The sequence below is a fragment of the Epinephelus fuscoguttatus genome, linkage group LG14, assembly GCF_011397635.1.
Source record: "Epinephelus fuscoguttatus linkage group LG14, E.fuscoguttatus.final_Chr_v1".
Taxonomy (NCBI): domain Eukaryota; kingdom Metazoa; phylum Chordata; class Actinopteri; order Perciformes; family Serranidae; genus Epinephelus; species Epinephelus fuscoguttatus.
The window spans coordinates 37,231,293-37,258,564 of record NC_064765.1 but is presented as its reverse complement, the minus strand read 5'-3'; the positions used below and the strand labels follow the sequence as shown (position 1 = coordinate 37,258,564).

Genomic DNA, 27,272 nt, shown 5'->3' with positions numbered 1-27,272 from the left:
TGAAAATATGAAGATGAATGAAAAACTGCTCACTCAAAAAAAATGTAAGCATTGAAGAAAGACTAGCTTTATTTTGGCTCAGGGTAGGGGCATCCAACTTTAAATGGCTGTATTTTGTATTTATTTTACTGTCAATATTTAAAGAAAACATGCCTTCAGACATGTTTTCTTTAAAACTTGCTAAAATGACACCATTTATCATAACCAAAAACTGTAAAAACAGAAATTATCGTTGGATTTTCAACAGGATTTGCAAGTTACTAATAAAAGAACACAGAGAGTCATTAGCTAGCTAGTTAATAAGCAAGGGACTGTTAATTATTTATGTGGGAAGAGGTGGAGGTGCAGACATGTCAAATAATTTTTAAGCACTGGGGAAGGACTTGTGTTTTTCTTTTGGCTTAGGTGAGGGGCATGAAACTTTAAATGGTCGTATTTTGTATTCATTTTACTGCCAGTTTTCAAGGGCATGTTTTCTAAAAAAAAAAAAAAAAAACCCCAAAGTTAAACCATTTATCATAGCCACAAACAGAAAAAATAGAAAATATTGTTATTCCTAAAGAAGGGCAGTTTATGGCACTAGGGATACACGATAATATCAGGGTCAGAAGATAAAGGCTTTAAAATGAAATACTGAAATCAGCCAACATGCTGATAATATTGGTAGGTCAGTGGTATCGCCCAATATTGGCCTTAAAATGAACTATTGGGATCGACCAACATGCTGATAATATCGGCACATCATCGGTACTGGCGAGTATCGGCTTTAAAATGAAGAGCCAGCATGCTTTTTGTTAATTTGCACAATGAATTAATATTCCATACATTAGAAAGTATTGCATTTCATGTCTCCATCTGCTAGTGGGCCATCAAAATAAGAGTAAGCATGCATAATATGATGTTAATTACACTACAGAACAGACTTGATGATCACTAAAATAGGTTGGGGGAAAAGGTGGACATATCAGTCTCGGTCATACGTCAAATCCGTTCCACAGGGATCCATTTCAGGACCCCTCTTGTTGAATCTCTATGCTTTCATTATGCCAAATCATATGTTAAAGTATCATACCATATATATAGCCTACATACCACTTTCACCAGTTGATTATGAGCCAAAATGAAAAACATAAGTCCTCCCCAGTGTTTTCAATTTTTAAGGGCATGTTTTCTTTAAATAAAAAAAGCCAAAAATGACACCATTTATCATAGCCAGAAACAGTAAAAATAGAAAATACTGTTAGATTTTCAACAAGATTTGCAAATTACTAAGAGACCATGGTGAGTGACATTAGCTAGCTAATTAGTAACTAAGGTAGTGTTCATTATTTATGAGGCAAGAGGTGGAGGTGCAAAAAGGGGAGGCATGTTAAATCATTTTTAAACACTGGGGAGGACTTATGTTTTCCATTTTGGCTTAGGGGAGGGGTATACAAATTTAAATTTAAATGTACTGTATTTCCTATTTATTTTACTGACCAGAAACCAGACACTATAAAAACAGAAATTATCGTTGGATCATGTGCAACAAACATTTCCATCAGATTAAAAATAATAATAACCAAATCTAAGCTCTAAATAGTTATGTTTCATCAAAATCACGTTATTTCACATCTCATTTAAAATATGGCCAAAAATAAACCACTTGCACAAACTAACCAGCATGCACAAGAGTGGAAAAACCAGGGCTGTTTACAACTCCAAGACTGCATCTCCAACTGTGAACTTCTAACATTTCCACATCAAAGGATTAGTTTTAAAAATCTAATACCTACTCTCTGGTGGAGGAAGGGTCCTGCATTTTGCATTTTTCTGAAGTAACTCAGGGAGGTTCAAGAAAAAAATATTTGTGGCTTTAAGGAGGGTAAAAAAAACACTCATAACTCTGCCACCCCCTTCCTCTGATAAGTAAAGAACAGTCCCTAAGCAGCTCTGTTTCTGCCAAGCATTTGACGTTATAGATAAGAAGCTGAGTCAATACACAACTATAGTGTTAAAACAACACATATTTGGAGATGCCTGCCAGAGAAGATTACCTGCACATTAAAGAGCAACAAAGCCTCTGAAGGTCCTTGGCCTCATTACTGGTGGCCAAGTATGAACCGGTGACGCTAGCGTACATTAACAAACAACTGGGCGCTAACGTTAACGTTACCAAACGACAAATCAGCTTGTTTACGGGAGCCGATACTATGCTGTAAGGAGAGACTTAGTACAAATGAGAAACCAAATAATGTCTCAGATAGCCTATTAGCCTCTGACATTGCGTTACCGACTGGGCAAAGACCCACATAACTGCAATGGAAACCCTCTTGCAGCGTTCAACAGGGTAACTTAACCTAGCATGGCTAGCCAATGTTAAATCAAACGGATCGCGCCCGTCTGAAACCAGTTAACATTAATGACCTGACTATTTTAGTGGTCAAAGGCATGTCGTTATGTCTGAGTGTACTTGCTTGGTCCCGACTGAGTGACTTCCAAAGAACTGAAACATGGCTTCACCAAAATTTTACAGCGTGTAACGCAACACAACGTCTGGACAGTGACTGCAGCCACCATGCACCATCACCATGTCAGCCAGGCAGCTTGCTAGCTTGCTAACAGCTAGCAAGGCCAACACATGCAGGAGAGAAACGTTATTCCAGAAAGACGAATCATATCATTCGGTACGTAATCTCACCTGGGGTATGTGTTTCAATTGATAGTCTTGGCAAAAAATGCTTCAAATCATTCGTTGGATATCCTCACTGCCATTCAGTCTTGCTGCCCCGATTTGGTAGCTACTTGTTCACGGTGGGACCACTTCCTTTCACCCGGGCCTCTGCTACGCCAAAACATTAACGCAAACTCCGTAACTGCCATCCGTAATCAGACACGCCGTTCTACTAAAGTGGACGAGAATCCATGCCCTTCGTAATGTGCTGAAAGTCTGGAGGTCTCTAACGTTACAGCTCCACCGCCACCGGCCTCATAAGAGAAAACACTGAAGGAACCGTTGTCGGACTGCTCTTGCATATTATTTTATTTTATTTTATTTCAGCAGCTGTTGTTGACATTGCACGAATTTCTATATGTTATTATTAAACAAACAAAAATCTATTAAAAAAACATGAGGTGCAGGAACACTTGATTTTTGCAAAATGGCATTCAGACATTCAAATAAAATATATCATAAACAGATAAGTAGAGCAAAGCAAATACTATAAGTTGATTACTGCATTACAAATATGAAAAAAAAGAAAATACCAAGACCTTATTACTTCCCAGAGGGTGCATTCACATATTACAGTCAAAGCCTTACATATACAGTGTACACATTATATTCAATTTCAATTCAATTTTATTTATAAAGCCCAATATCACAAATCACAATTTGCCTCACAGGGCTTTACAGCACATGACATCCTTCTGTCCTTATGACCCTCACAGCTGATAAGGAAAAACTCCCCAAAAAAACCCTTTAACGGGGAAAAAAATTGTAGAAACCTCAGGAAGAGCAACTGAGGAGGGATCCCTCTTCCAGGACGGATAGATGTGCAATAGATGTCGTACAAAACAGATCAGCTTAACAGTAATCCGTATGACACAATGAGACAGAAGGGGAGACAGAGAGAGATGCAGGACAGATGGTAATAATAGCTTACAACAACATTAATGAAAGTAATAATATTATAATTATAATTCCAGCTATTGTGGTACAATATGTTGAAAGTATATATTAATATATGAGAGTATACATATGTGACAATAATAATCATATGTGTATAATAACAGTAGAAGTATGACTAATGACTAATGATGGCAGCAGCAGCAGGAGGCATCTGGCAGGACCACGGCAGCAGCACAACCACACACGTCACGCTGTCCAGGCACCGCTGTGATATGAGTTAATCTGAGAGACAGTGGAGCACAAAGGCTCCGGAGAAGAAGCCGAGTTAATGACATGCAGTATGGCCAAGTTAGTGAGATGCAGTAATAGAATATGAGAGAGAGAGAGAGAGAGAGAGAGAGAGAGAGAGAGAGAGAGAGAGAGAGGGAGAGAAGGTGCCCGGTGTATTATAGGGGGGTCCTCCGGCAGACTAGGCCTAAGTCAGCCTAACTAAGGGCTGGTACAGGACAAGCCTGAGCCAGCCCTAACTATAAGCTTTATCAAAGAGGAAAATCTTAAGTCTAGTCTTAAATGTGAAGACGGTGTCTGCCTCCCGGACCGTAACAGGAAGATGATTCCACAGGAGAGGAGCCTGATAGCTGAAGGCTCTGGCTCCTGATCTACTTTTGGAGACTTTAGGGACCACGAGTAACCCTGTGTTCTCAGAGCGCAGTGTTCTGGTGGGATAATATGGCACTGTGAGCTCTCTAAGATATGACGGAGCTTGACCATTTAGAGCTTTATAAGTTAACAGTAGGATTTTAAATTCAATTCTGGATTTTACAGGGAGCCAGTGCAGAGAAGCTAAAACAGGAGAAATATGATCTCGTTTCTTAGTTCCTGTTAGTACACGTGCTGCTGCATTCTGAACTAGCTGGAGAGTTTTTAAGGACTTACTACCTACCTGAGCTACCTGATAATAGAGAGTTACAGAGTTCCAGCCTTGAGGTAACAAAAGCGTGGACCAATTTTTCTGCATCTTTTCGGGTCAGGATAGGCCTAATTTTCACAATATTACACAGATGAAAAAATGCAGTCCGTGAGGTTTGTTTTAAATGAGAATTAAAAGACAAATCTTGATCAAATGTTACTCCGAGGTTTCTTACGGTAGTGCTAGAGGCCAGAGCAATGCCATCTAGAGAAACTATGTCATCAGATAAAGAGTCTCTGAGTTGTTTGGGGCCAAGAACAATAACTTCAGTTTTGTCTGAATTTAACATCAGGTCAATTGTGTCAAATGCTGCACTAAGATCTAATAAAACAAGTACAGAGACGAGTCCTTTGTCTGAAGCAATCAAAAGATCAAAAGATTATTTATACAGTACATTAAAGCACGTAAGCTATATGCATGATTTGTGCACAATGATCTGTGCTTTGTACAAATATCTGTGCATGGTGATGGTGCATGGTTATAGGGGTGTTGTAGTGCAACACTGCAGACGATATATAGGCTATCTATGTATTTATCTATCTATCTAGACAGCCAGTAACAATCTATAGCAAAATATATTATAAAATATATGCTTACCCCCATAAATGATAAATTAACTATAACCACTGGTATTTTGTCATATCCTTACTGAGACCCGGACTTTTGTTTGGCATGCACTCTTAATTTCTCCTAGCTATTTGTGATCAGTAGGACCCGATAAGTATAAAAAAGATAAACACTGTTGAAGATAATTAAGTCCCAATGTCATCAAATGAGACGACAATAAAGTCCAGATGTCTTTATATGAGTACTTTCTAATTAACAGCATCTTAGCTCGTTACTATTGCTAAAATTTGTTGCCATATCAAACAACAAACATTATTACAAGTGTCAACCATAAAACTGGATCAGGTTTTGATTCTCGTCCACTTTTGTGTCTGGATCGGCTGCAGACTGGCTTTGCAGAGATGGCTGCCATCTTGTTTTTACATGGATTCATGTATTGTGCACTTACTACCACTAGATGGCACAAAAAAAGTGTCCATCAACAAGGACAACAGGTGTAAGTTAAGTAGAATGAAGTACAACATCCGGTAAACCCAAAATGTGAGATCTTCGTATGAAGAAACAGGGTCTCAGGAGGGTTAATATGCAATGATGATTTCTGGGTAATATGTGTGTTGATGTTATCCAATGTCAAGTCTCCATTTGATCATGTGACAATAAAATTAACAGTATCATTACTTGGTGGGTTTTGGCCTATCACAATAAAAGGCCACTTTAAAATGTAGACTTTGATTACGTAACTCAATACTGCAGATTTCACAGTTTTTTTTGTTATACTGACTGCAGGAATGTCCACTAGAGCTGAAGCAAGTGAACCGAATGTTCATGTTCATTTCACACTCCAACCAGCTTCACAACCACCAAAGTTGATTATGATGACAAGCTACTGTCCAACTGCTGTCAGTTTGCCGGCGTAATCAACATGTGTGGTTATGAGGATGGTTGGATGTACTGCCAAATCCATGGAAATGACATTGGAGATGGTTTATGAAAATGAAATGAGCATTCGCTTCATGGGCAACAGCTCTAGTAAACATTCCTACAGTCAGTATGCCAACAAACGTGCAATATCTGTGGCATTGTGTTGTGTGATCAAACTGCACGTTTTAGAGTGGCCTTTTATTGTGACCATCCGGAGGAAAACCTGTGTAGTAATGATGCTGTTTAATCAGTGTCTTGATATGACACACCTGCCAGGCCGATGGATTATCTCGGAAAAGGAGAAGTGTTCATTAACGTGGATTTTAACAAATTTGGAACCCGGGTGGGCAACAGCAGCAACAGTTCTTGTTGTGTAGTGTGAATGCAGTGCGCATAAATCAGTGTGTACTTGGATGAATAGTCCTACTAAGTGAGCTGCATATTTGCCACAGGTCATCATAGAGAGGGTGAGAAAGGTTGTCTGAGGGTCTTGTCCCATGTCCATCTCCAGACTGTCAAGCTCCAATTCAACGACACATTTGGTCTTCCTGACCCGCTTGTTAAGTCTGCTGGTTTCATAAGCAAAACAGGGTAGTTAGGGTTATTCTTTATCCCTCTATGAGAACTCACCATGACCCGTCTCATTTTGAGAACCTTGGGTAGTTGAAAGTACAGGAACATGTCTCTCAGACAGAGTTGTGCATGGTGTAAGATTGTGCCCTTAACTTGATGAATTGACAGTACAGGCATGGGTCACAATTTTGTATTGTATGTGTGTGTATGTATTTGTATTGTATAATTGTTTTTATGATTAATACTTTTGTGTGTCATTCTTGCCACGTCAGATCTGCTGTCTTATACCCCTAACTTACAGACGTCCCCATACCCAAAGAGATCATAATGCAATAAGCCATAGGGCTTTATTGTGTTATCTTGAAATTCTCTAATTAAATCAGTCAATTAGTCAGCACCTACCTGGCACACAACTGCAAAAACAAACAAAAAAAAACAGTGCAATGGCTACCACAGACAAGTGAAGCATTCTGCCACGAATTCTGCCATGATTAAAATGTTGTTTTCAATGAATTGTCTCAAATTTATGTAAGGAGGCTGGCACAGTGAGAACACAACTTATTCCTAACAGACAGACTCTGTACGATAATGCAGATAATATTATCTACAATATCATACTGTACTGGGCGGCACGGTGGTGTGGTGGTTAGCACAGTCACCTCACAGCAAGAGGGTTCCCGGTTCGATCCCGGGCGTGGGAGCCCTTCTGTGTGGAGTTTGCATGTGCTCCCCGTGTCAGCGTGGGTTCTCTCCGGGCACTCCGGCTTCCTCCCACAGTCCAAAGACATGCAGATTGGGGACTAGGTTAATTGGTAACTCCATAGGTGTGAATGTGAGTGTGAATGGTTGTTTGTCTCTATGTGTCAGCCCTGCGATAGTCTGGCGACCAGGGTGAACCCTGCCTCTCATCCGATGTCAGCTGGGATAGGCTCCAGCCCCCCCCGCGACCCTCAAGAGGATGAAGCAGTTAGAAGATGAATGAATGAATGAATCATACTGTACTGCAAATGCTGATGTTCATTCCTGTACATTAAGATAACAATAGCAGTTAAATGTAGTGTTTCCACTGTAGCCCTGAAGCATCCAATCCTACGTGGGCGGCAGTGTCTCAGTCCATCGGGACTTGGGTTGGGAACGGAAGCATAGCCGTCTCAAGTCCCCATTCGGACCAAATGTTGAGTGTGGACTAGCAGCTGGAGAGTGCCAGCTCCCGAGGTGCCCTAGAACTAGGCACTGAACCCCAAACTGCTACGGGCGCCTGTTCAAGGCCGCCCCTTTGCTCTGACATCTCTCTATTTAAGCAGGCAGGTCCTGTTTGTGCATGTGAGTGTATTTCAGGCTGTTAATTTAACCTTTTTTTTTTAAAGGAATTCTATCTGAATTAGATGTTGAGGTAAAACTTAGAGAGATTATCAACAAATTGTTAAGAGAATACTTTGAACATATCTCACATTTGCATTGGCAGATAAAAGAAAAAAGAAGATACTTTTCCCCCAATCCAACAGGCCCAGGTTGTACATCCACAGTGTAGCAGTAGAACATATCACTTTGGATGCTTTAGCCTACACATTTGTTCAGCCCTGCTGAAGCTGCTGACTATGTTACATGATGTCCTCTAGGTGGCAGCATTACTATACATGCACATTGCTGCTCAGTCAGCAGGCCCACAAAGTGCCTTGAATATGTGTGCAGTATGTATTGAACTATAAGAAAATCCATACATTTCAGAGAGGCAGACTCAGTGCTCTCAAATCTATTTAACACTGCCTGGAACTGGATCTGGATTTAAGACCAATTTCACAAAAAAAAAGGACAAACTTTAGATTGAAGAATGAAATCTGGAAAAAAGTATCTTGGAGCCATAAGCTTCATCTCAGTTTATTAAAGCAAATAAGCAAAAAAAGCAAAAAATGTAAACACAACTGTGGATCAAATTGCTGTTACCAGTCTAAAGACATGGTAACCTTGATATCATAAAGGACAAGAAAAATCACAAGTGTTTAACCCCAGTTCATAACAGTTCATTTCAGTTATGGATGTTATCTGCTTGACTGCAGATCACTGAATGCAATTTGATAATTGGTGCCAATTTGCCTTGAGCAAGGCATTGCATTTGGGGTGCCTGTCTAAGGCAGCCCCCTCACCTTGATATCACCCAATAAGTCCTGCTTGTGCATGTGTGTGTATTTCAGGCTTGTGTGCATATGACAACAGAATGAAAAAAAATGAATTTCTCCTCAAGGATTAACAAAGTGTATATTAAATCTTATGTTCACCAGCTTGTCTGTGGCCCTGTTTACACCATTTATTAACTAGTAAAGGCAAAATGAAGCCTCATGAACCATTTTCTTTTTCTGACCTCAATAGATGGGGTTCTTGGTTTAAAGAAAAAGGCTGAAGGAATAGCAACTCTGTGTTCTTTCAACCTTTTGTTGGGAGGTGGGTCTGGGTTGCTCATGGCCATAGTCTTTCAGCAGTGTGTACACTAATGTGTCCTGGGTCACATTGAAGGACTGTCTTCTAAGCTGATGTCCCTGCTTTCTGACCCCCTGCCAGATAAGCAAACTTTCTGTTGCTGCCATTCCACCAGTTAGACTTATGTCTGGGCCACACTGACTGTGTGAGCAGTGCATGTTGCAGAACCTCTTGTATTATTTTTTCAGTGCTCATGTTAACCAGTTAGACTTGCCAAACTGCCTGCGTGAGCAGTGCTGCTCAGGTGTGAAACATCTAGAGAACAGGAGTCTTGGATTTTTTTTCCATGTGATGCATGCAGTTTGCAGCAAAAACATCTGCAAAAATATAAATACTTATTTTTAACTCAACACTTTGTGTTTCTGTTTAAAAAAAGTGCTGTGACAACATGTCTGTGGACAGAACCCCTTCATTTGTTAACACAAGGCTTTTTATTTTTGAAATATAATAATTCAGCGAAGTAGCCCTCACGCGCTGCTCACGCAGGCAGTGCAGCCCAGGTGTTAGAGCTGAAGGACCGTCCCCGGAGCTGCTGTCCTCTCAGCGAATGTCAGTTCAACTTCTGTCCGGTTAGCGCAAGCTTGGACAACAGCACCTGTTAAACGGTCCCAACAAACTCACACCAACACCAAAATGGCTTAACTCCATCATTTAACCCATTAGCCACTATTAGGTAATGAGTGATGCTAACAGTTAGCCCGGTCAGTGTGTATATGTGGGCGGACTCTCACCTACTGTCCCCAACATATGGCTCACACTCCTGCAGTGTCCTAATGATTGTGAATGAAATTATGTATTTTTTATTTGCACATCGAGTGGGGAAGTGAGATCCAAACGCAAGTGGTCACACAAGACACATGTGGAGACACATTCAAATGCTAGCTGTAAACAGATTGACTTAAAGCTATCCACTTGTGACTGGATCACCCAATATGCATGTCAGTACCAGGTGTAAACAGGCTCTCTAGCTGTGTCTGTCTGCTGTTTGCTGCTGAGCAGGTAGTGCACACTGGATTTGTCATAGCATTTTCACTGAAAACAGCCGACTGTTGCTGCTGGAAATCATCATGATGAGAGCACTAAGACTGAACCAAAACAGGACTTCTTTAAGGTTGTAAAACTAAAACAATAAACTAAAAGAGGCTAAAAAGTTCAGTAGATCTGAGGGGAACTTAGGAGTCAGGTGATCATTCTCTATGGGTTCGTCACAAGAAGGGACCCCTTTCACATAACAGTCATCTGAGCCATTATTCATGTAAAATATCGATTAATGCAGTTTCATTCATTTTACGCTTTGTATTTAAACAGCTATACTTATTCAAAAGACATCTAGGTTCTGCTAATACCCTAAGGAGTCAAAACAAAACACACAAGAAGAGACAAAGGGTTTTTTATTGCACTTGACTGGTGCTGCTGAAACAATTACAACAATAGAGGTTCCAATACAAAAGCTAATATAATTTTACTAGGTCAGGCCTTTCAGTGTTTTGGTGGTAGGGGAGGCTAGTATGGTACGATGGCCATGGTCACTGGAGACACACAAACACACACACAGTCACACAGTCTACTGTATCCTTGTGAAGACCTTAAACTATCATCCTTTTGTCCTTAAGTCCAATCTCAGACTCTGAGGGACTACCATAGTGTTTTAGGACTCTGACCAGCGAGTGACTTTACCCAGCAGTTGCAGTCTCAGGCTGTCTGAGGGGCAGAGGCAAAAATAAATAAATAAAGAGGGCACCAGCTTGCAGTAAGTTGAGATGTATTTATTGTGAAACAGTTCCAAACCTAGAGGGCACTTGATCACGTTTTCTTGAACATTGAGCCTCTTGAATCTAATCCTTTTTCTCATTTTACAGTGGCATACAAAAGATTGGGCACCCTTAGTCAAAATTTATTTTACTGTGAATATTTAAAAGAGTAGAAGATGTGCTGATCTTCAAAAGGCATGACGTTAGAGATGAAACATGCTTTTCAACATTTTCAGCAAGATCATTGTATTAATTTTTGTTTTGTACAATTTTAGAGAGGAAAAAAGGAAACGAACACCATGCAAATGTTTGGGCATCTGAGACGTCTGAACTCTCAGACAACTTCTACCAGGATCTCAAACCTTAATTGGCTTGTTGACAGTCATCGTTAGAAAAGGCTATGTGATGCAAATTTCAAAGCTTCATTAAAACAAAGCAGGAGAAGGCTACAAGAAGACTGTGAAGTATTTTCAGGTAGCCGTTTCCTCGGTTCATAATGTAATTGTCTGGAAGACAAAGAAAACTAGAGAGCTGCTTGTTGGATTGCTAGAAAGGCAAATCAAAACCCCCATCTGACCGCAAAAGACCCGCAGGAAGATTTAGCAGACTTTCGAGGGGTGGGGCACTGTTCTTCTGTGCAGTGACACGTGTACAAATACTGTATGACAATCATGGAAGAGTCATCAGAAGAAAACCTTTCCTGTGTCCTCACCAAAAAATTCTAGTGTCAGAAGTTTGCAAAGGAACATCTAAACTAGTCTGATTCTTTTTGGAAACAACTCCCGTAAACTGATGAAGTTAAAATAGAAATTTTTGGACTCAATGAGCAAAGGTATGTTTGGAGGAAAAAGGGTGCAGAATTTCATAAAAAGAACATCTGTCCAACTATCAAACAAAGGGTTGGATCGATCATCAGCATGCAAGATGGTCTACGAATCTTACAGAACTAGATGCCTTTTGCAGAAAGAATGGGCAAACAGTCCCCAAACAAGAACTGAAAGACTGAGCTGGCTACAAAAGCGTTTAGAAGCTGTGATAAGGGGGTGCTACTAAGTACTGACAATGCAGGGTGCCCGAACTTTTGTTTCAGGCCCTTTTTCTTTTTTGTTATTTTGAAACCGTAAAAAATTTAAATAAAAATGATCTTGCTTAAAATATTGAAATCAGGTCATCTTTTACTTGCTTAGCTATACACAGGAAATTTTGACAAGGGGTGCCCAACGTTTGCATGCAACTGTAAGTTCCACTGTAAGCGTAGATTAAGCCTTGCCCTAACTCAGACCTATTTTTTATCTAAATCCTAAACCTATAAAAAATGTTGAATTGTTTTTCATTCTTACTTAATGCACAGTATGTCAATTTTAACCTTAACTCTAAATGTGTAAAGACCATGGCTGCCCTTGTTTTTCTGTTGTTTTTTTAAAAAAAATTGGGATCATGAGATGATTGTAATCATCATGTTTTGATCTCAACATAGCCAGGTTTGACAGAGGAACATATCTCACAATCACCAGCTTTGTTTTGTCACCATCCAAATGATACATGAATATGTTTTAATTTTAGCATGAATGTAACACCTGAAATTCTGACAGTCTATTTCACATCTTACAATAGACATTGCAGGGAACAATTACAGCTGCAGATACAACTGAAAACTAAACTAGCCCTTGGTTGAAGTGAGGACTGACTAAAAATCCTGTCAAACTAAGATGTGTCCTGTTTCCACACTAAATACCAAGTATGTAGTCTATCCAGCTGAATCAATATGCAGACTGAGCCCAGCTGATGTTTACAAGCCTGTCCCCTAGACAGTACATTTATAAAGTAATTTGCAGAGGTGTGGACTCGAGTCACATGACTTGGACTTGAGTAAGACTTGAGTCACAAATTTGATGACTTAACAAAGTCAAAAATGACTTGCAACTCAGACTCAGACTCAGAATGACTTGTACTTGAGCCTTTGACTTGAAAATACTTAATATCTTCCCCCAAACCCACAGACTAAAAAGTGTTTGTTTGTTTTTTTTTAAAGTGTCGCAAATCAATTATTTTCCCTTCATTTCCTAAATTGACTAACATTAACACCATTAATTCCCAGCAAGTCAACATTTGATTCCCAACATCCACTTTGTTTGAACCTATCTGACAGCATCCAGTCAAGTTGCAGGAGAGAACCATTAAAAACTAACAAAATAATACCGAAGATAATTTCATTCGGGTACAAAAACAATACGGTGGTCAACGAAAAAGTAATTGCAAAATGTGCAGGCCAAAAATTACAGATGGAGATGCAGCAACTTCCAACCCACTTGTTTTGACACTAAACACAAATTAAAAAAGCGTTCATGACTTTTGTAAATTGAATATATCATTAGTTGGTTAATATTATGGCATTATGTTGAAGAGCGCATTATGACTTGTTTAGGACTCAAAACACAAAGTTTAGAACTTGAGACATGACTTGGGACTTGCCTGTCTTAACAACAGACTTGACTGTGGACTTGCCTGCATTGATTTGGGTCTTGACTTGGGACTTGAATACAAAGACTTGATACTTAACACCCTGACACACCAAGCCAACAGTTGGCAGTTGGTCAGTAGGTTAGCATCTGTCGCCCTGGTCTTTGCAGTGTGCCCCACAGCATGGGCACTGGTCAGCCCGTTGGCTTTCCGGCCGATTAAGCAAGGTGATTTGACATCGGAGATGGCAGAGCCTGTTGGTTAAGGAAATCATTCTGATTGGCAGGTCAGCTCAGTGGACAAACGGAAGTGAAGAACGCAAACTGACGACTGCAGTCAAGGGGCAGGAGATTGAAACAAACTTGTTTAGCCATTTAGCTATTTAGCAGAAACAGTTAATAATTATTTGTTATTGTTCCATAGTGCACTGTAAACATCCTTTGTTTTTTCACTATCATTTTGTGTTGTTGATGTGCTAACTGGCTATTTAGCATCTTGAATTCATCTCATCTGTCTTCCAGTTTCCCTCTTTTGATGACGAATATAGACTTCCACTGCCTGCTGCTATGGTAAGTTATTTCCTCTCACGCTGGTGCAGTATGTGCATGCTATTGGGCTGTTGGCTGTAGTTTTTCCATGTGTTCAAGTAAAAATTTTGGGCCGAGACACAGGCAACATGGGTCGACAAGACAGTCAGCCTTTGTTGCCACTAGCTCTTTGATGTTGGTTTGGTGTGTGTGGGCCTTTACTTGTGACTTGCAAAACAATGACTTGGTTCCACCTCCGCTAATTTGTGGAAGCAAATATATTTTGAAGCTCTTCCAATGTTTTTACTGTTTCTATTGTCATTCACTGTTTATAGAGGCAAAGCCAAAGACATCTTTCCATATCATGGACATTGGACATTAAAATTTCTAACTAAATTGAAATGTAATGCTGTCCAGCTACCATTTTCAGCAGTTTTGAAAAGTCCATACTCAAAGTATCAGCAAATCTCTCAGTGTATTGCATTCGTTTTTCTACTAAGTACTTTTAATTTGAAGGTACTTGACATGGGTATTCCAAAAATTCATGGAGGTTTGTTGGTGCACATATTGCATGATTTTCCAACAGTGCAAAAGTTCTGGTAAAACATATACTAGGACAACAGTTAGTAAATAGTATGGAATTGGGACACAGCTCTAGTTCTCACAAGGATAAAGGTACAAAAACACATCCACACACACACACACACACTTTGAGATGTGATTATAATGCAGTGTGCTATAGGGCTGACCCACTTTGTACTGAGCTGGAATGAATGCTTTTTGCTGCCCCACAGTCAGTGGGTGGAGGAGCTGTATTTGTATCCAGAGTTAACAGAGACCTGGTCAGCTGGTGTGGAAGAATGATCAAATGAAGGATGCTTGCTTTGTCATAGTGCTTCATTACAGACATTGTTCAAAAATAACATGTAGAAAGATATTTCATTGTAAAGCATTCTCTTTCCATGGACAAGCTCAAGCATAGCTCAATCACATAAAACATTTCTTTGTCATAAAACTTTTTAAAAATCCATTAGGAGCCATAAAATATTACAAATACATATTCTGCCTCAACTATTATACAATATAGAGCTGGGGTGAGTAGAGTTATACTAGACTTTGTATGTGTTAAAAACATTTCCATTACTGAGCTTATGGTGAGTTGTGTACTTTCTGTATGAGCACTTCCACCACTATCTTTGGCAGTTTTTATTATTTTCCCAAAAGTGCAACAGATCAAAATTCCCCTTCATTCATACTGATGAGTTATCTTTACAATAGTACAGGTATATATGCTCAAAAAGCCCGGCTGTATCATATATATTCTTATTTTCATTTTCCTGCTTCAGCTCCACTATCTCCAGTTTTTATTATCAGCCTTAAGTACTTTTACTTTTAACATCTTCATCTTGGTTAAATGGCTATTCCGATAAATCCATAGTATATATGTCTATCTACAAATCACAGAGTGCTGTACAGTCATACTGTCTTACAATGTCAGCTCTGTCGGCTTTGCACAGCAATAAACCACTAGCTTCTACACTTCTGTCGTGTCTTTAAAATGGGAGCAGAGCTCCAACAGGATATCAGGGCCATGGTCAGGAGATTTTCAGAATAAAACTGGAATATTTTCAGAAACATGGCAATGTTACAAGAGGAAAATAGTAATACTGAAGAAAAGTTATGTTCCACAAATAAAGCGATTATTTCATGAGTAAATAGTTAATGTATGCAGAATAAAGTTAAAACTTTTTAAGAAAAAAGTCTTAGTATTAAAGTAAAAAGTTGTACTTTACTAATAAATTGACATATTATGAGAATGCGTCTTGATTTAACAAGGAAGTTATTTCTTGTAATATTATGACTTTTCCTCAGAATTGTATTTCCATAACATTGATTTTTTTTTTTCTCAATACAGAATGACTTTATTCTAAATATGTGTCACTTCTCTACAAGTAAACCTAACTTGTAATGAAACAAGGTTTTTCCTTTTAATGTGACTTTTTTTTCTGTAAATTTACAACTTAACTCTCAAAATATTATTACTTTTTTCTCAAAATCTCACAACTTTATTGTTAACATTTTATGTTGTAATATTGTGACATTTTTCTTGTAATTTTTTTCCTTAGAATCACTACTTTATTTTCCTAACACATTTTTTTTCCTCAAAATAATGACTATGTAACATTATGACTTTAGACTTGGAACATTATGACTTCTGATCTTGTAAAATTACTATTTTATTGTCTTGATATCATATTTTCTTCTCGAAGTATTATAATGTTTTATTTCAAATCTCAGACTTCATTTTCTCCCCAGCAGTGACCCTGACACACTGTTGTACAGATTACTTCAAGCCACATCAAAAGCTAAAAAGCAAAAACCTAAGAAAGCTCTAGTAGTTTGAAATAAACATGTTTTAAATGCCTTCACTTGATCTGGAGTACAGTCAGTGTGATGCGGAAAGAAGAGTGGCAGTTGAGCTGTATATGTGTGTGTTTGTGTACATGTTTGGTGATGGTGCATCAAAGTATATATATCTGACAAAATTCTGTTTTTTTTTTTCCTGTAACTATGTTTGTATGTGTGTGTGTGTGTGTGTGTGTGTGTGTGTGTGTGTGTGTGTTTGTGTAAGAGAGAAAGTGTGTGTTCAGTGGTTGAGGTTCAGCAGCAGGCTGGGCAGTGTCTTCAGGTCCATCTGTGGCAGCAGCCAGAAACAGTACAGCAGCAGCCACAGCAGCAACAGCAGATACAGCTCCGAGTTCTCATTCCACCTACATACAGACACACACACACACACACACACACACACACAGGGAGGAAGAGAGAGGAGATGGTTGAATAAGGTCAGCAGAGACACAAAACATAAAGATAATGGTTGCAAGCAGCAGTACAGCAACCAGGTTTTACAGCCCCTCCAGAATGTTGCCATGTTGTGATAATATCAATGAATGCAAATTCAACCAATCTCTGTAAATTCTTCACAGCCTTGCAATTTTGTCCGGTTACCACACGTTCTCCACAAATTTGACCAACCATCATAATTTCCCATAAGTTTTACTAATTATCAGCAGTCTCCTGCGTAACGTCACCAAACTCACTTCCTTTTTTCTGGTTGTGTAGATGTAGGCATGTGCGACACAAACGTCTAATTCATCAACAAAAAATACTATTGAGGACTGTAAAAGGCAATTCCCTGATGGAATGTTGGAGATATGGGCCATAGAGATGTCTGCCTTCTCTCCAATATAATGGAACTGGATGACACTTGGCTTGTGGTGCTCAAAGCTGCAAAAAACATAAAAAAAAAATCAACAGCAACATTTCTTTACAGAAATCATGGACGATTCAAGAATGTTGGTTTTGGCTTGTAAGCAAATAAAAGCAAAAGAAGGATCCACATCCATGTGAGGAGGTGAGATGTCTGTTAGAGGCATTTTACTGTTTGGGTAACCTATTGGAAGCATCATGCCGCTCCAGTGTGTGATTTTAGACAGCATGCTGGCATCCCAGAAGCCAAAGAGGCGTGAGGGGTGTGTCATCACAGTCTCAGTCTCTAGAGTGACATGTAACGTATGTGTCAGAAGCACTTTATAAACAATAAAAATGGCTTTAACATGACAATAACAATCATTTACTGTCCCTGTTATATGACAGCTAATCTCATCCTCTGCTTGGAGGTTAAGGAGCTCCTGGACCTCATTGTTTTCCCAGCTTGTGGACATTTTCATTTGCTATTCTTCCTCACTGAATTAGCTAATAACTCATGCTAGCTGCTTTTTAAAATATGTGGGTCACATTCATAACGTTGTCAAAAAGTCACATCCATCCCATCCGCGGTCCTTCCTTGCCAACTAGCAAAGGCACTTTGGCACCCCTGTGAGTACTGCCGTTAGCAAACAGCAGTTGGGCCTTAACTGCATAACTGCAGAGGGTACCAGCTTCATTTGAAACAGACTACATTTGACACAGGCCTTTATCTTTCATTCCCGCTCTATTTTTTCTATTTTTACTTTTAATCTGCTTCTGTTTGCCCTGTTAAATTTAATGCATCACGCTGTCGTTTCAAACTCGACACTTCCTGTATCCGCTTAAAATGTAATGCTCCTTATCATTTCAGTTGAGAGAATCCCTTTAAATTCAAGGCTTTTATTGTGAAACTTTCGCAGGAACTTGTAGTGGAAAATTTAGTAATTTGCACAGTTTTCATGCAGTACCGCAAATGTAGCTCCTGCCATCTTGTGGCGCTTTTTACGTTACTACACAAATAGTTTGGCTGGGACGTGAACAGCCACACTAACTGAAATAATAATAACGATGATAGTAATGACAATAAAAAAATAGCACAAGAATGCTACATAAGTAATCCAATAACATCACACACGTAATGTAAAGACGACTAGCGATATTAGGTCGTGGACCAGCATGTAGTCAATCATGTCTGTCAGCCAAGTCACGGCAAGACTTTATGATTCCATAAATGCCAATCTGACATAGTTACTGTCAGAACCACCAAACATATTGTGTAGTCTGAATCTGGCGTTACAAAGATGTTGTTCCAGCACTGTTACTACTTCCACTGCCTGCTTAAAGGCGATCTACTCTTCTGTGATTGTATCTTTTATACAGAGGAGTCAGTGTAAAATGGGCTTTAATGTACTGAATATGAGAAGCATCTCCTTATGGACCTATCCTGTGGACATACAGACAAGTATCTGCTCACAGCTGCTTAAGCAACATTTATACTAAACTCCAGAGATGGAGGACTCGAGTTACACGACTTGACTCGAGTCAGACTTGAGTCGCAAAGAAGACTGATATTCACTTGACTAATACTGATAAAAGACTCTTAACTGACTTAAACTCAGTATTCATTACTTTATACTTGACTTGGTGTTGAGATAGATGACTCAAAATGACTTGTTTTTTTAAATGAAATATTTGCAATTTTCTATATATTGAGAAGTTTTCTTTTTGAAACAGGAATTGGGTGATTTCCAGTTCAATGCACACTAGAGAAATGTCGTAGTTGTAAAAGCCTGTTGTAGTGTACTAACTAAAATCAGGGGGGGCAAAGTTCTTACCAAAAATCAGAGTCAGCATTGTCAGCGTCTCTGGTTGCTGCAGTCATAGCTGTCTGATTGTCCTGTAAAAAAAATACAAGGCAAACACTCTCAGTGTATAGTATCAGGGAGAACATGTATCCAAGCATAGCAATAACTCCATTGAGAAGGAAATGAAGTGTCAAACCAACCATGGACTGAGTGAAGCGAGCCCCCTTTCTGTGGCGGAGAACTGGAGGGATCTGGTTTTCATCCTGTCTGCTGGAACTTTTACTGTCACACCTGAAGAGACAAAATCCATTAGTTTAGGTCTCAGCATGAGCAAACAGGCCCAAGAAATACAGCAGTGAAAGCCATTATGAATATTTTAAAATCTCTGGACATTTACCAAATTTTAAGAGTAGGAAATCAACTAAAAAAAGCTGCTTTTCCATTTTTGGCCACAGAGCTCCACAACAAGCTGAAATTAACACGTGTTGGACATATTGTGACTATATGAAGTTCATATGGCCAACATCCAGCAGACAGACCAACATAAGTATTCATGTAGAGCTACAGTATGTGCATTATTGACTCTTTTAGCTCTATTTTGGTTTCCACCAACCCCTGAGGGAAATATCTGTCTCTTTAGACAGGGTTCCCACACATTTTTACGAATGAATTTTCCAAACTTTTCCACAATATTTTACCCCATTTTCGTGACTTTTTTTATGTACTTTAAAATAGGTAGACCAATATTAACCACTGCTGAGGAATTTGCAGATAAGTAAACCTGCTCGCGCTAGCTAACTTTGCTTGCTTGGTAGACATGACAGCTGCCAACTGAAGATCTTACTGATGTCAACGATAAGTGTTTGGATTATAATTTTGAGAAATTTGTTTGCATTTAATTCTTGTTAAACAAATGTTTTATAGACATGTCTGATAATTGGTTTGCAACTGTGGCTGAACCTGAGCGTTCGCCACACCTTAGAAAGTTAAGGTTGATCGGCATCATGTTCTATCAGTCTTCCCCTGCCCAAGCGGATAAATGACTCAACACGGAGGTTAGATATGGTCTAAGTGTTTCACATGATAATTGTGACACACCGACAGTCATGCAGGACAATACTAGATTTTCAAGTAGTAATACAAAGAACTTATTTTGCAAAAACGCAAACAAATTTTTATGAACATATTTTAAACAACAATGTATATTTGAACTTTTTTTATTTTATTATTTATAAACATACAGTACAGGCCAAAAGTTTGGACACACCTTCTCATTCAATGCGTTTTCTTTATTTTCATGACTATTTACATTGTAGATTCTCACTGAAGGCATCAAAACTATGAATGAACACATGTGGAGTTATGTACTTAACAAAAAAAGGTGAAATAACTGAAAACATGTTTTATATTCTAGTTTCTTCAAAATAGCCACCCTTTGCTCTGATTACTGCTTTGCACACTCTTGGCATTCTCTCCATGAGCTTCAAGAGGTAGTCACCTGAAATGGTTTTCCAACAGTCTTGAAGGAGTTCCCAGAGGTGTTTAGCACTTGTTGGCCCCTTTGCCTTCACTCTGCGGTCCAGCTCACCCCAAACCATCTCCATTGGGTTCAGGTCCGGTGACTGTGGAGGCCAGGTCATCTGCCGCAGCACTCCATCACTCTCCTTCTTGGTCAAATAGCCCTTACACAGCCTGGAGGTGTGTTTGGGGTCATTGTCCTGTTGAAAAATAAATGATCGTCCAACTAAACGCAAACCGGATGGGATGGCATGTTGCTGCAGGATGCTGTGGTAGCCATGCTGGTTCAGTGTGCCTTCAATTTTGAATAAATCCCCAACAGTGTCACCAGCAAAACACCCCCACACCATCACACCTCCTCCTCCATGCTTCACAGTGGGAACCAGGCATGTGGAATCCATCCGTTCACCTTTTCTGCGTCTCACAAAGACACGGCGGTTGGAACCAAAGATCTCAAATTTGGACTCATCAGACCAAAGCACAGATTTCCACTGGTCTAATGTCCATTCCTTGTGTTTCTTGGCCCAAACAAATCTCTTCTGCTTGTTGCCTCTCCTTAGCAGTGGTTTCCTAGCAGCTATTTGACCATGAAGGCCTGATTCGCAGTCTCCTCTTAACAGTTGTTCTAGAGATGGGTCTGCTGCTAGAACTCTGTGTGGCATTCATCTGGTCTCTGATCTGAGCTGCTGTTAACTTGCGATTTCTGAGGCTGGTGACTCGGATGAACTTATCCTCAGAAGCAGAGGTGACACTTGGTCTTCCTTTCCTGGGTCGGTCCTCATGTGTGCCAGTTTCGTTGTAGCGCTTGATGGTTTTTGCTACTCCACTTGGGGACACATTTAAAGTTTTTGCAATTTTCCGGACTGACTGACCTTCATTTCTTAAAGTAATGATGGCCACTGGTTTTTCTTTAGTTAGCTGATTGGTTCTTGCCATAATATGAATTTTAACAGTTGTCCAATAGGGCTGTCGGCTGTGTATTAACCTGACTTCTGCACAACACAACTGATGGTCCCAACCCCATTGATAAAGCAAGAAATTCCACTAATTAACCCTGATAAGGCACACCTGTGAAGTTGAAACCATTTCAGGTGACTACCTCTTGAAGCTCATGGAGAGAATGCCAAGAGTGTGCAAAGCAGTAATCAGAGCAAAGGGTGGCTATTTTGAAGAAACTAGAATATAAAACATGTTTTCAGTTATTTCACCTTTTTTTGTTAAGTACATAACTCCACATGTGTTCATTCATAGTTTTGATGCCTTCAGTGAGAATCTACAATGTAAATAGTCATGAAAATAAAGAAAACGCATTGAATGAGAAGGTGTGTCCAAACTTTTGGCCTGTACTGTACATTGTAGTTTCCATGTAGTTATTCATTTGTTACTGCTCAATAGCTCTTCAATTATAATTGTAACAAGGGCTAAAAAGGAAGTTGATATATAATGCCTCATTAAATTTTTCTCAAAAAGGATACAGATAAATGTTTGTCTATATGTGCATCTTCATAGACATGTGTGTTGACATGGACTTGTATGCCTACAAAAGAATGTCAGTTTTTTTTTAATTAGTTTTATTTAGAGAGTTTGTGAACCCATCGATGACAATAAAGAGAGAAAATAAAACTTAAGTTATGCTAAAATTTTGTTTTCCACATTAGGTGAAATGCCTGCATCCTCATGCACTCATCATTTCCTCTGAATCCCCTCTGTGTTGGTACACAATTTCACTCCCGCATTGAAAAAGACTCAAGGCCCTGTCTGAACAATCTATAGTGCATGGTCTAAAGTGCATGGCACAAGTGAATTTGGGATGTGTCCAACCACTTATGCTAGTTAAATGCGGATAATCTGGGCGCTAAGTAAGGTGCAAGGGGCAGAGGGGTTGTATTTATTCCATCAAATTATCATTGGTGTATTTGGGTGTAACATCAATTCAACCAATCAGTCACCTCCCATTCCCTTTAAAAGCCAGGTGAGCCTACATTAGACACACTGCTATTTACATGGAGGATTTGGCAAATCGAAGAAGCAAGCGATATTCTGCTGAGAGTAATGTGGTAAGAGCAGTAATGTTACAGCAGCAAATATCATGGAAATTTAAGCAAGAAATTTAAAACTCTAGCTATAAACTTGACAGTGGAAACAGAACTAAACTTTTAGCTTCTGAAATAATGAAATTCCGCTGCTCCTCATGTGTAAATGTGTTCAATCCCCGGCTCCTCCAGTTCGCATGTCAAAGTATCCTTAATAAGATACTACACCCCAAATTGCTTCCCACGGCTGTTGTGAGTGTGTGTGTGTGTGTGTGTGTGTGTGTGTGTGTGTGTATGTGTATGTGTATGTGTGTGGTTACTGAGTAGCAGGTGGCACCATGCATGGTAGCCTCGGCCATCAGTGTCTGAATGGGTGAATGTGACACTTTGAATAATCATAAGACTAGAAAAGCACTATACAATTGCAGTCCATTTACCATTACTATATACAGAGACTATTACAGAATGTAAATAAATTGAACAGCTATTACTGAGAAAAAAGCTGAAAAATCTTGGGTCTGATATATGAAAGTCTGAAGGGTTATAACTACTGCTGAATAAACTTGTACTTCTCTGGTATTAATTAATTCACCCACATTTATAAGTGTAACCCTCATCTCCTCTCTTCATGCCACAGTCTCTCAACCCTCATAAGGCCTGTCTTCATTCCCATCACCAGCCTACATACATAACTTTGTTCAGTACATTTAAGGAGATATCTGAGCAAAGTGAGAGAGTGCAGGTCAGAACAGTCCCATCCATTGCCATAACACTACTTTCCCCCAGGGTCCACTGTGTTTCTCAGTGTACCAGGGAGCTGACTAAGAATAGAAAGCCTACCTCACAGGCTCTGTGTTTTCCCTGGCAGAGCCTGAGATATGTTGCTCAGAACCACTGAGATCACGGTCGTCTGCCGGAGCATCAGCACCCCAGAGTCCTTCTATCTTCTTTCCAGGCAACAAACAGTGTTCCTGGGATTTAGATGCTTTGTCTGTCTCCAGGTTGGTCTTACTGATCACCTGATAAGAGCGAGACACAAAAAGAGACACATTTTTCAGCAGCTTAGTAACATACAAGAGAGAGAGACATTTCAACAACGACCGGCCAAACTGCCACAATTATCTATGGTGTATCTCTAAACCACATCTCAGAATATTGATGAAATGTAAGGTGGATATTCATGGTCCCTGGAAGATGAATCTTAATTCTTTAGTGGATGGATGAATTTTACTTTATCTCATTCATGTTTCCCAGATGACGAACCTTTGTGTCTGCAATGACCTCCTAGCTGTTGCCATTTCAGTGCGGTTTTAGTTCATAAAAAATTAATAGTATCGTTTTGGTCACCTAAAAAACTCTTGTTTAGCATTTTCTTGTTCTGAAAGATCTTCTAAGAAGTCAAATGTTCAGTTTTTTTGTCCAGTCTTTGGGTTATAATGGGTGATAATTCAATATTAGCCTATTGCTTATCATATCTGAAATTTCTGCAATTCACATGTCACATAATGCCAGGTAAAATCTGTACAACAATCTATCACAGTGTGATATCTTGTGACGGAGCATTTATTTGTTAAAAATTATTTAATTTGAATTTAGTGAAATACGGAAAAAACATTGGACTCAAATGGCTTTAACAGGAGTGTAAATCATTTTCTCTGATTCTGTTAATTACCATATATGTAGCTAGTGCTTATAACTGGCAGTTAAAGTTTTCAGGCAGTATACACTGTTGGTGCTACTCTGAATTTTCAGTTTTTTATATTAATAATTTTTTAAAACAGAGAACATTAGTATGAGTATATCACATTGACTGGCCTCGAAGTGCATCTGTGGAACAGAATGACTGGATGATTAATGTCAGCAGGTCATCTGGTCAGTAGGTGAGATACTGTAGAGGTGTGAAATGTCACATTGCTTCACGTTCCTGTTTGGGCAGTTGGACCATCTCACACACAACGCACGCACAGACACACAGACACACACACAGGCACACTGAAGGCAGTGTTTTGTAAAATACCTACTCCTACTACTATCTACTTTACACTGAAAGAAAAACACAGCAAAGCTATCCAGAGGAATAAGACGTGTGTTAATTTAACTTTGATTTACTCCATGAGGCCATTTATCAAGTACAAGTAAAACTGCAAAACATTCACTCCTTCCAGCTTTTCAAATGTGAAAATTTACTGCTTTTCTCTATTTTATGTTAGTGTTCATTGAAACCGTGTAGGGCTTGGATTTTTGTTTTGACAGAATAAGCTACGAGAATATGTCATCTTTGACACTTGTATATATTAAATGAGCTATACATAAAAAAAAAAAAAAAAACAGTACATCAATCTAAAGTAGAAACAATCTTAATGCATGCGGTTTCTGTTTTTCAAACTGAGGTAACACTAAACTGAAATAGGTTCACATGCTAATAGGGCTGATGTATGGTATTCACTTTCTTGTTTAGTATTGTCTCATGCTAATTAGCACAACACACAACCCAGCTGGCAACAGATATTAATAAGACATCAAAAGGATGTTGAATTCTTGCACTGGACAGATAGTAAATTTTGGTTTGAATGCTAATAGAGTTGACAATATTATAAATGTCTAATGATGTTAGAATTTCATGCTATGTGGACGCTAATATTCTGACGTTTTGCTGACATTGGGTTTTGTTCTCCATACCTTACGACTAAATGTCAGTATTCTACATCAAAATAAAGTTGCCTATGGGCATTTGGAAGACACTGAATTTTGGTTACTTAAAAACACAACTTGAAACTCACAAAATATCGATGTCAAATGTCGTCATTATCCCACATCAAACTTACGACATTAAACATTGACAACATCCAATTTTGGTCAACTGATGTTACAACCTAAATTCAACAAAATATCAATCTCCAACGATGTTGGTGGCCACAGCTGGGAGTATGGACACCTAAAAATAAGATTTTTTAAAAAGTAGGGGCTCCATAGCTTAGACAGAATGTAATTAGTTTTGCATGCATCTCGTCATAAATCAAAGTACTGAATAAATTACCATTTTGATCTGATGACGGTGCTAGATGAAAAGTCACCGTAGTTATTACAATTTATCCAGTGGGTAACATAAATATATGTACCAAATTTCATGACAATCAATATAAAGTCATTGAGAGGTTAGCTCACAACCAATAATTTAGACTATCTGTAAGAGATTTTCATAGCAATCTGTTTCTTACCACAGGCCTTAAAGTGAAAAATTTTCCTGAGCCTGAAACCTGAAACCAACGCTACTTAGCTCTCTCTCTCTGCTCTATCGGCAGACTACTGCATCCACCTGTTGCACAAACAGCGGAGGCACACGCATGAAAAATAATTTTCACATGCGTGAAACTTTTTTGTATGCTTGCAAAGCACAGCCTGCTGGGATGTTTCTGTGTATCTACTGGCACCAGAAGGGCTCTTTAGGACTAAGTACATACAGTACATGTGTGCACAGTAATGAGCAGGTGAAATGTCTGTCTAGCTTACATATGAGGTGTCTCAAGATTTAGGAACATACAATTGTATTGAATATAATAAAGTAAAAAGTCACTTGACATGCTGCTGTTTTGTGCTATGACCTATTTAAGTGCTGGAAGTTGTCATTTACGTGACAACGCCTGAACGCAACACTGGCTCCGCTCCAACAGTGCCGTGCTGCATGTTTGTCTATTAAATCTATTATTTACACACAGTCCATAACAATAATTTTGTCAGCTGACAAACTGCACCGGGCTCGGGGTCAGGTTTGGGCAGGAAAATGCGGCCCGAGCCGCTCTAGCGTGCTCACCTGTGTGTGTGGCGGAACTCTGCCGTGCGCGATACAGAGAGCAGAGGAGAATTGTTGACGCGTGACCATGTAGAGACATGACAAGATGACATAACACCATAAATAGTATGTTGTTATGTTATTATGTGAAGCGTCCGTCGCACAAAATAATATGACTTTGGTTTATGAAGAGATAAGACGGAGCCCTCTCCTCTCCTCTTAGATACGTTACTTTACTCACAAGTGTGTGAACTGACCTGGATATGAAGCATTGGTAGCGCCAAATAGTAACCGTTAAAGTGCTAAGACGGGGAAAGCAACGGTCATATTTCAGCAGCGGCGGTGCACCGCTGCTAGTTGGGGAAACACTGCACGGCATGCTGTTTTCTCTCACACCACGTTTACACATAGCTGGGTATTTAAAGAAACAAATATTTCCCCCCTCCGTTTTCAATAATAACATCGTGCACACAACACCGTTTTCAAAAATGTTGTCATTTACATGAACCCGGATAAATACGCCGTCGAGCGCCGTCATAACTATGCCAAACCTATGGGCGGCAGTGTAGGGAGAAGGATGAAGCCATGCAAGCCAATCAGAATCCTCAGAATCGACAACAACAACAACAAATAAGACGCGCGACTTCCTGTTCCTTTCAAAACAGTAAACATTGTGAGATGTTCGTTTGTGTGGACTGACAGTGAAGTGGAGCTACTCCTAAATGTCGCTTTAAATGCTGGATTTCCACTGGATGCGTGTCCGTTGCGGAACAGCAGGTTATCCGCTGCATGCTCTGCCGTCCGTCCATACCCACCGGCTGCGTTTGCTGTGCGGAGCGGTGCAGCTCCGCCAGAAGACATCTTGGTGCACTGCCATGATTAATATCTCCTCGTCCATGGTGTTCATGGGGTGAAATGACGTCTGAAAACCTCTGACCTGTTAACTTCAGGCCTGCCTCTGCCCATTATGTCGTTTTCAAGGTGTAGTGAAGGGAAATATGATCCGCCGTGAACACTGTGTATTTT

At 39.4% G+C, this 27,272-nt stretch overlaps 2 protein-coding genes across 4 annotated transcripts in view; both read right to left on the bottom strand.

Moving 5' to 3' along the window:
* dicer1 (dicer 1, ribonuclease type III) overlaps positions 1 to 2,811 on the bottom strand; it is a 57,536-nt gene extending 54,725 nt beyond the window's left edge. For all 3 annotated transcript variants that reach the window (XM_049596218.1, XM_049596219.1, XM_049596220.1), the window contains exon 1: positions 2,681 to 2,811. The gene's annotated coding sequence lies outside the window, so the exon portion shown is untranslated. The remainder of the gene's footprint in view (positions 1 to 2,680) is intronic.
* Positions 2,812 to 16,440: 13,629 nt separating this feature from the next.
* The window catches only part of clmna (calmin a), a 78,252-nt gene continuing 67,420 nt past the window's right edge, over positions 16,441 to 27,272 (bottom strand). The window contains exons 10-13 of the mRNA XM_049596237.1: positions 23,297 to 23,475; positions 19,106 to 19,196; positions 18,936 to 18,997; positions 16,441 to 16,625 (exon numbers count right to left, since the gene is read on the bottom strand). Of these exons, the coding sequence (XP_049452194.1) occupies positions 16,502 to 16,625; positions 18,936 to 18,997; positions 19,106 to 19,196; positions 23,297 to 23,475 (456 nt within the window). The 3' untranslated portion in view covers positions 16,441 to 16,501. The remainder of the gene's footprint in view (positions 16,626 to 18,935; positions 18,998 to 19,105; positions 19,197 to 23,296; positions 23,476 to 27,272) is intronic.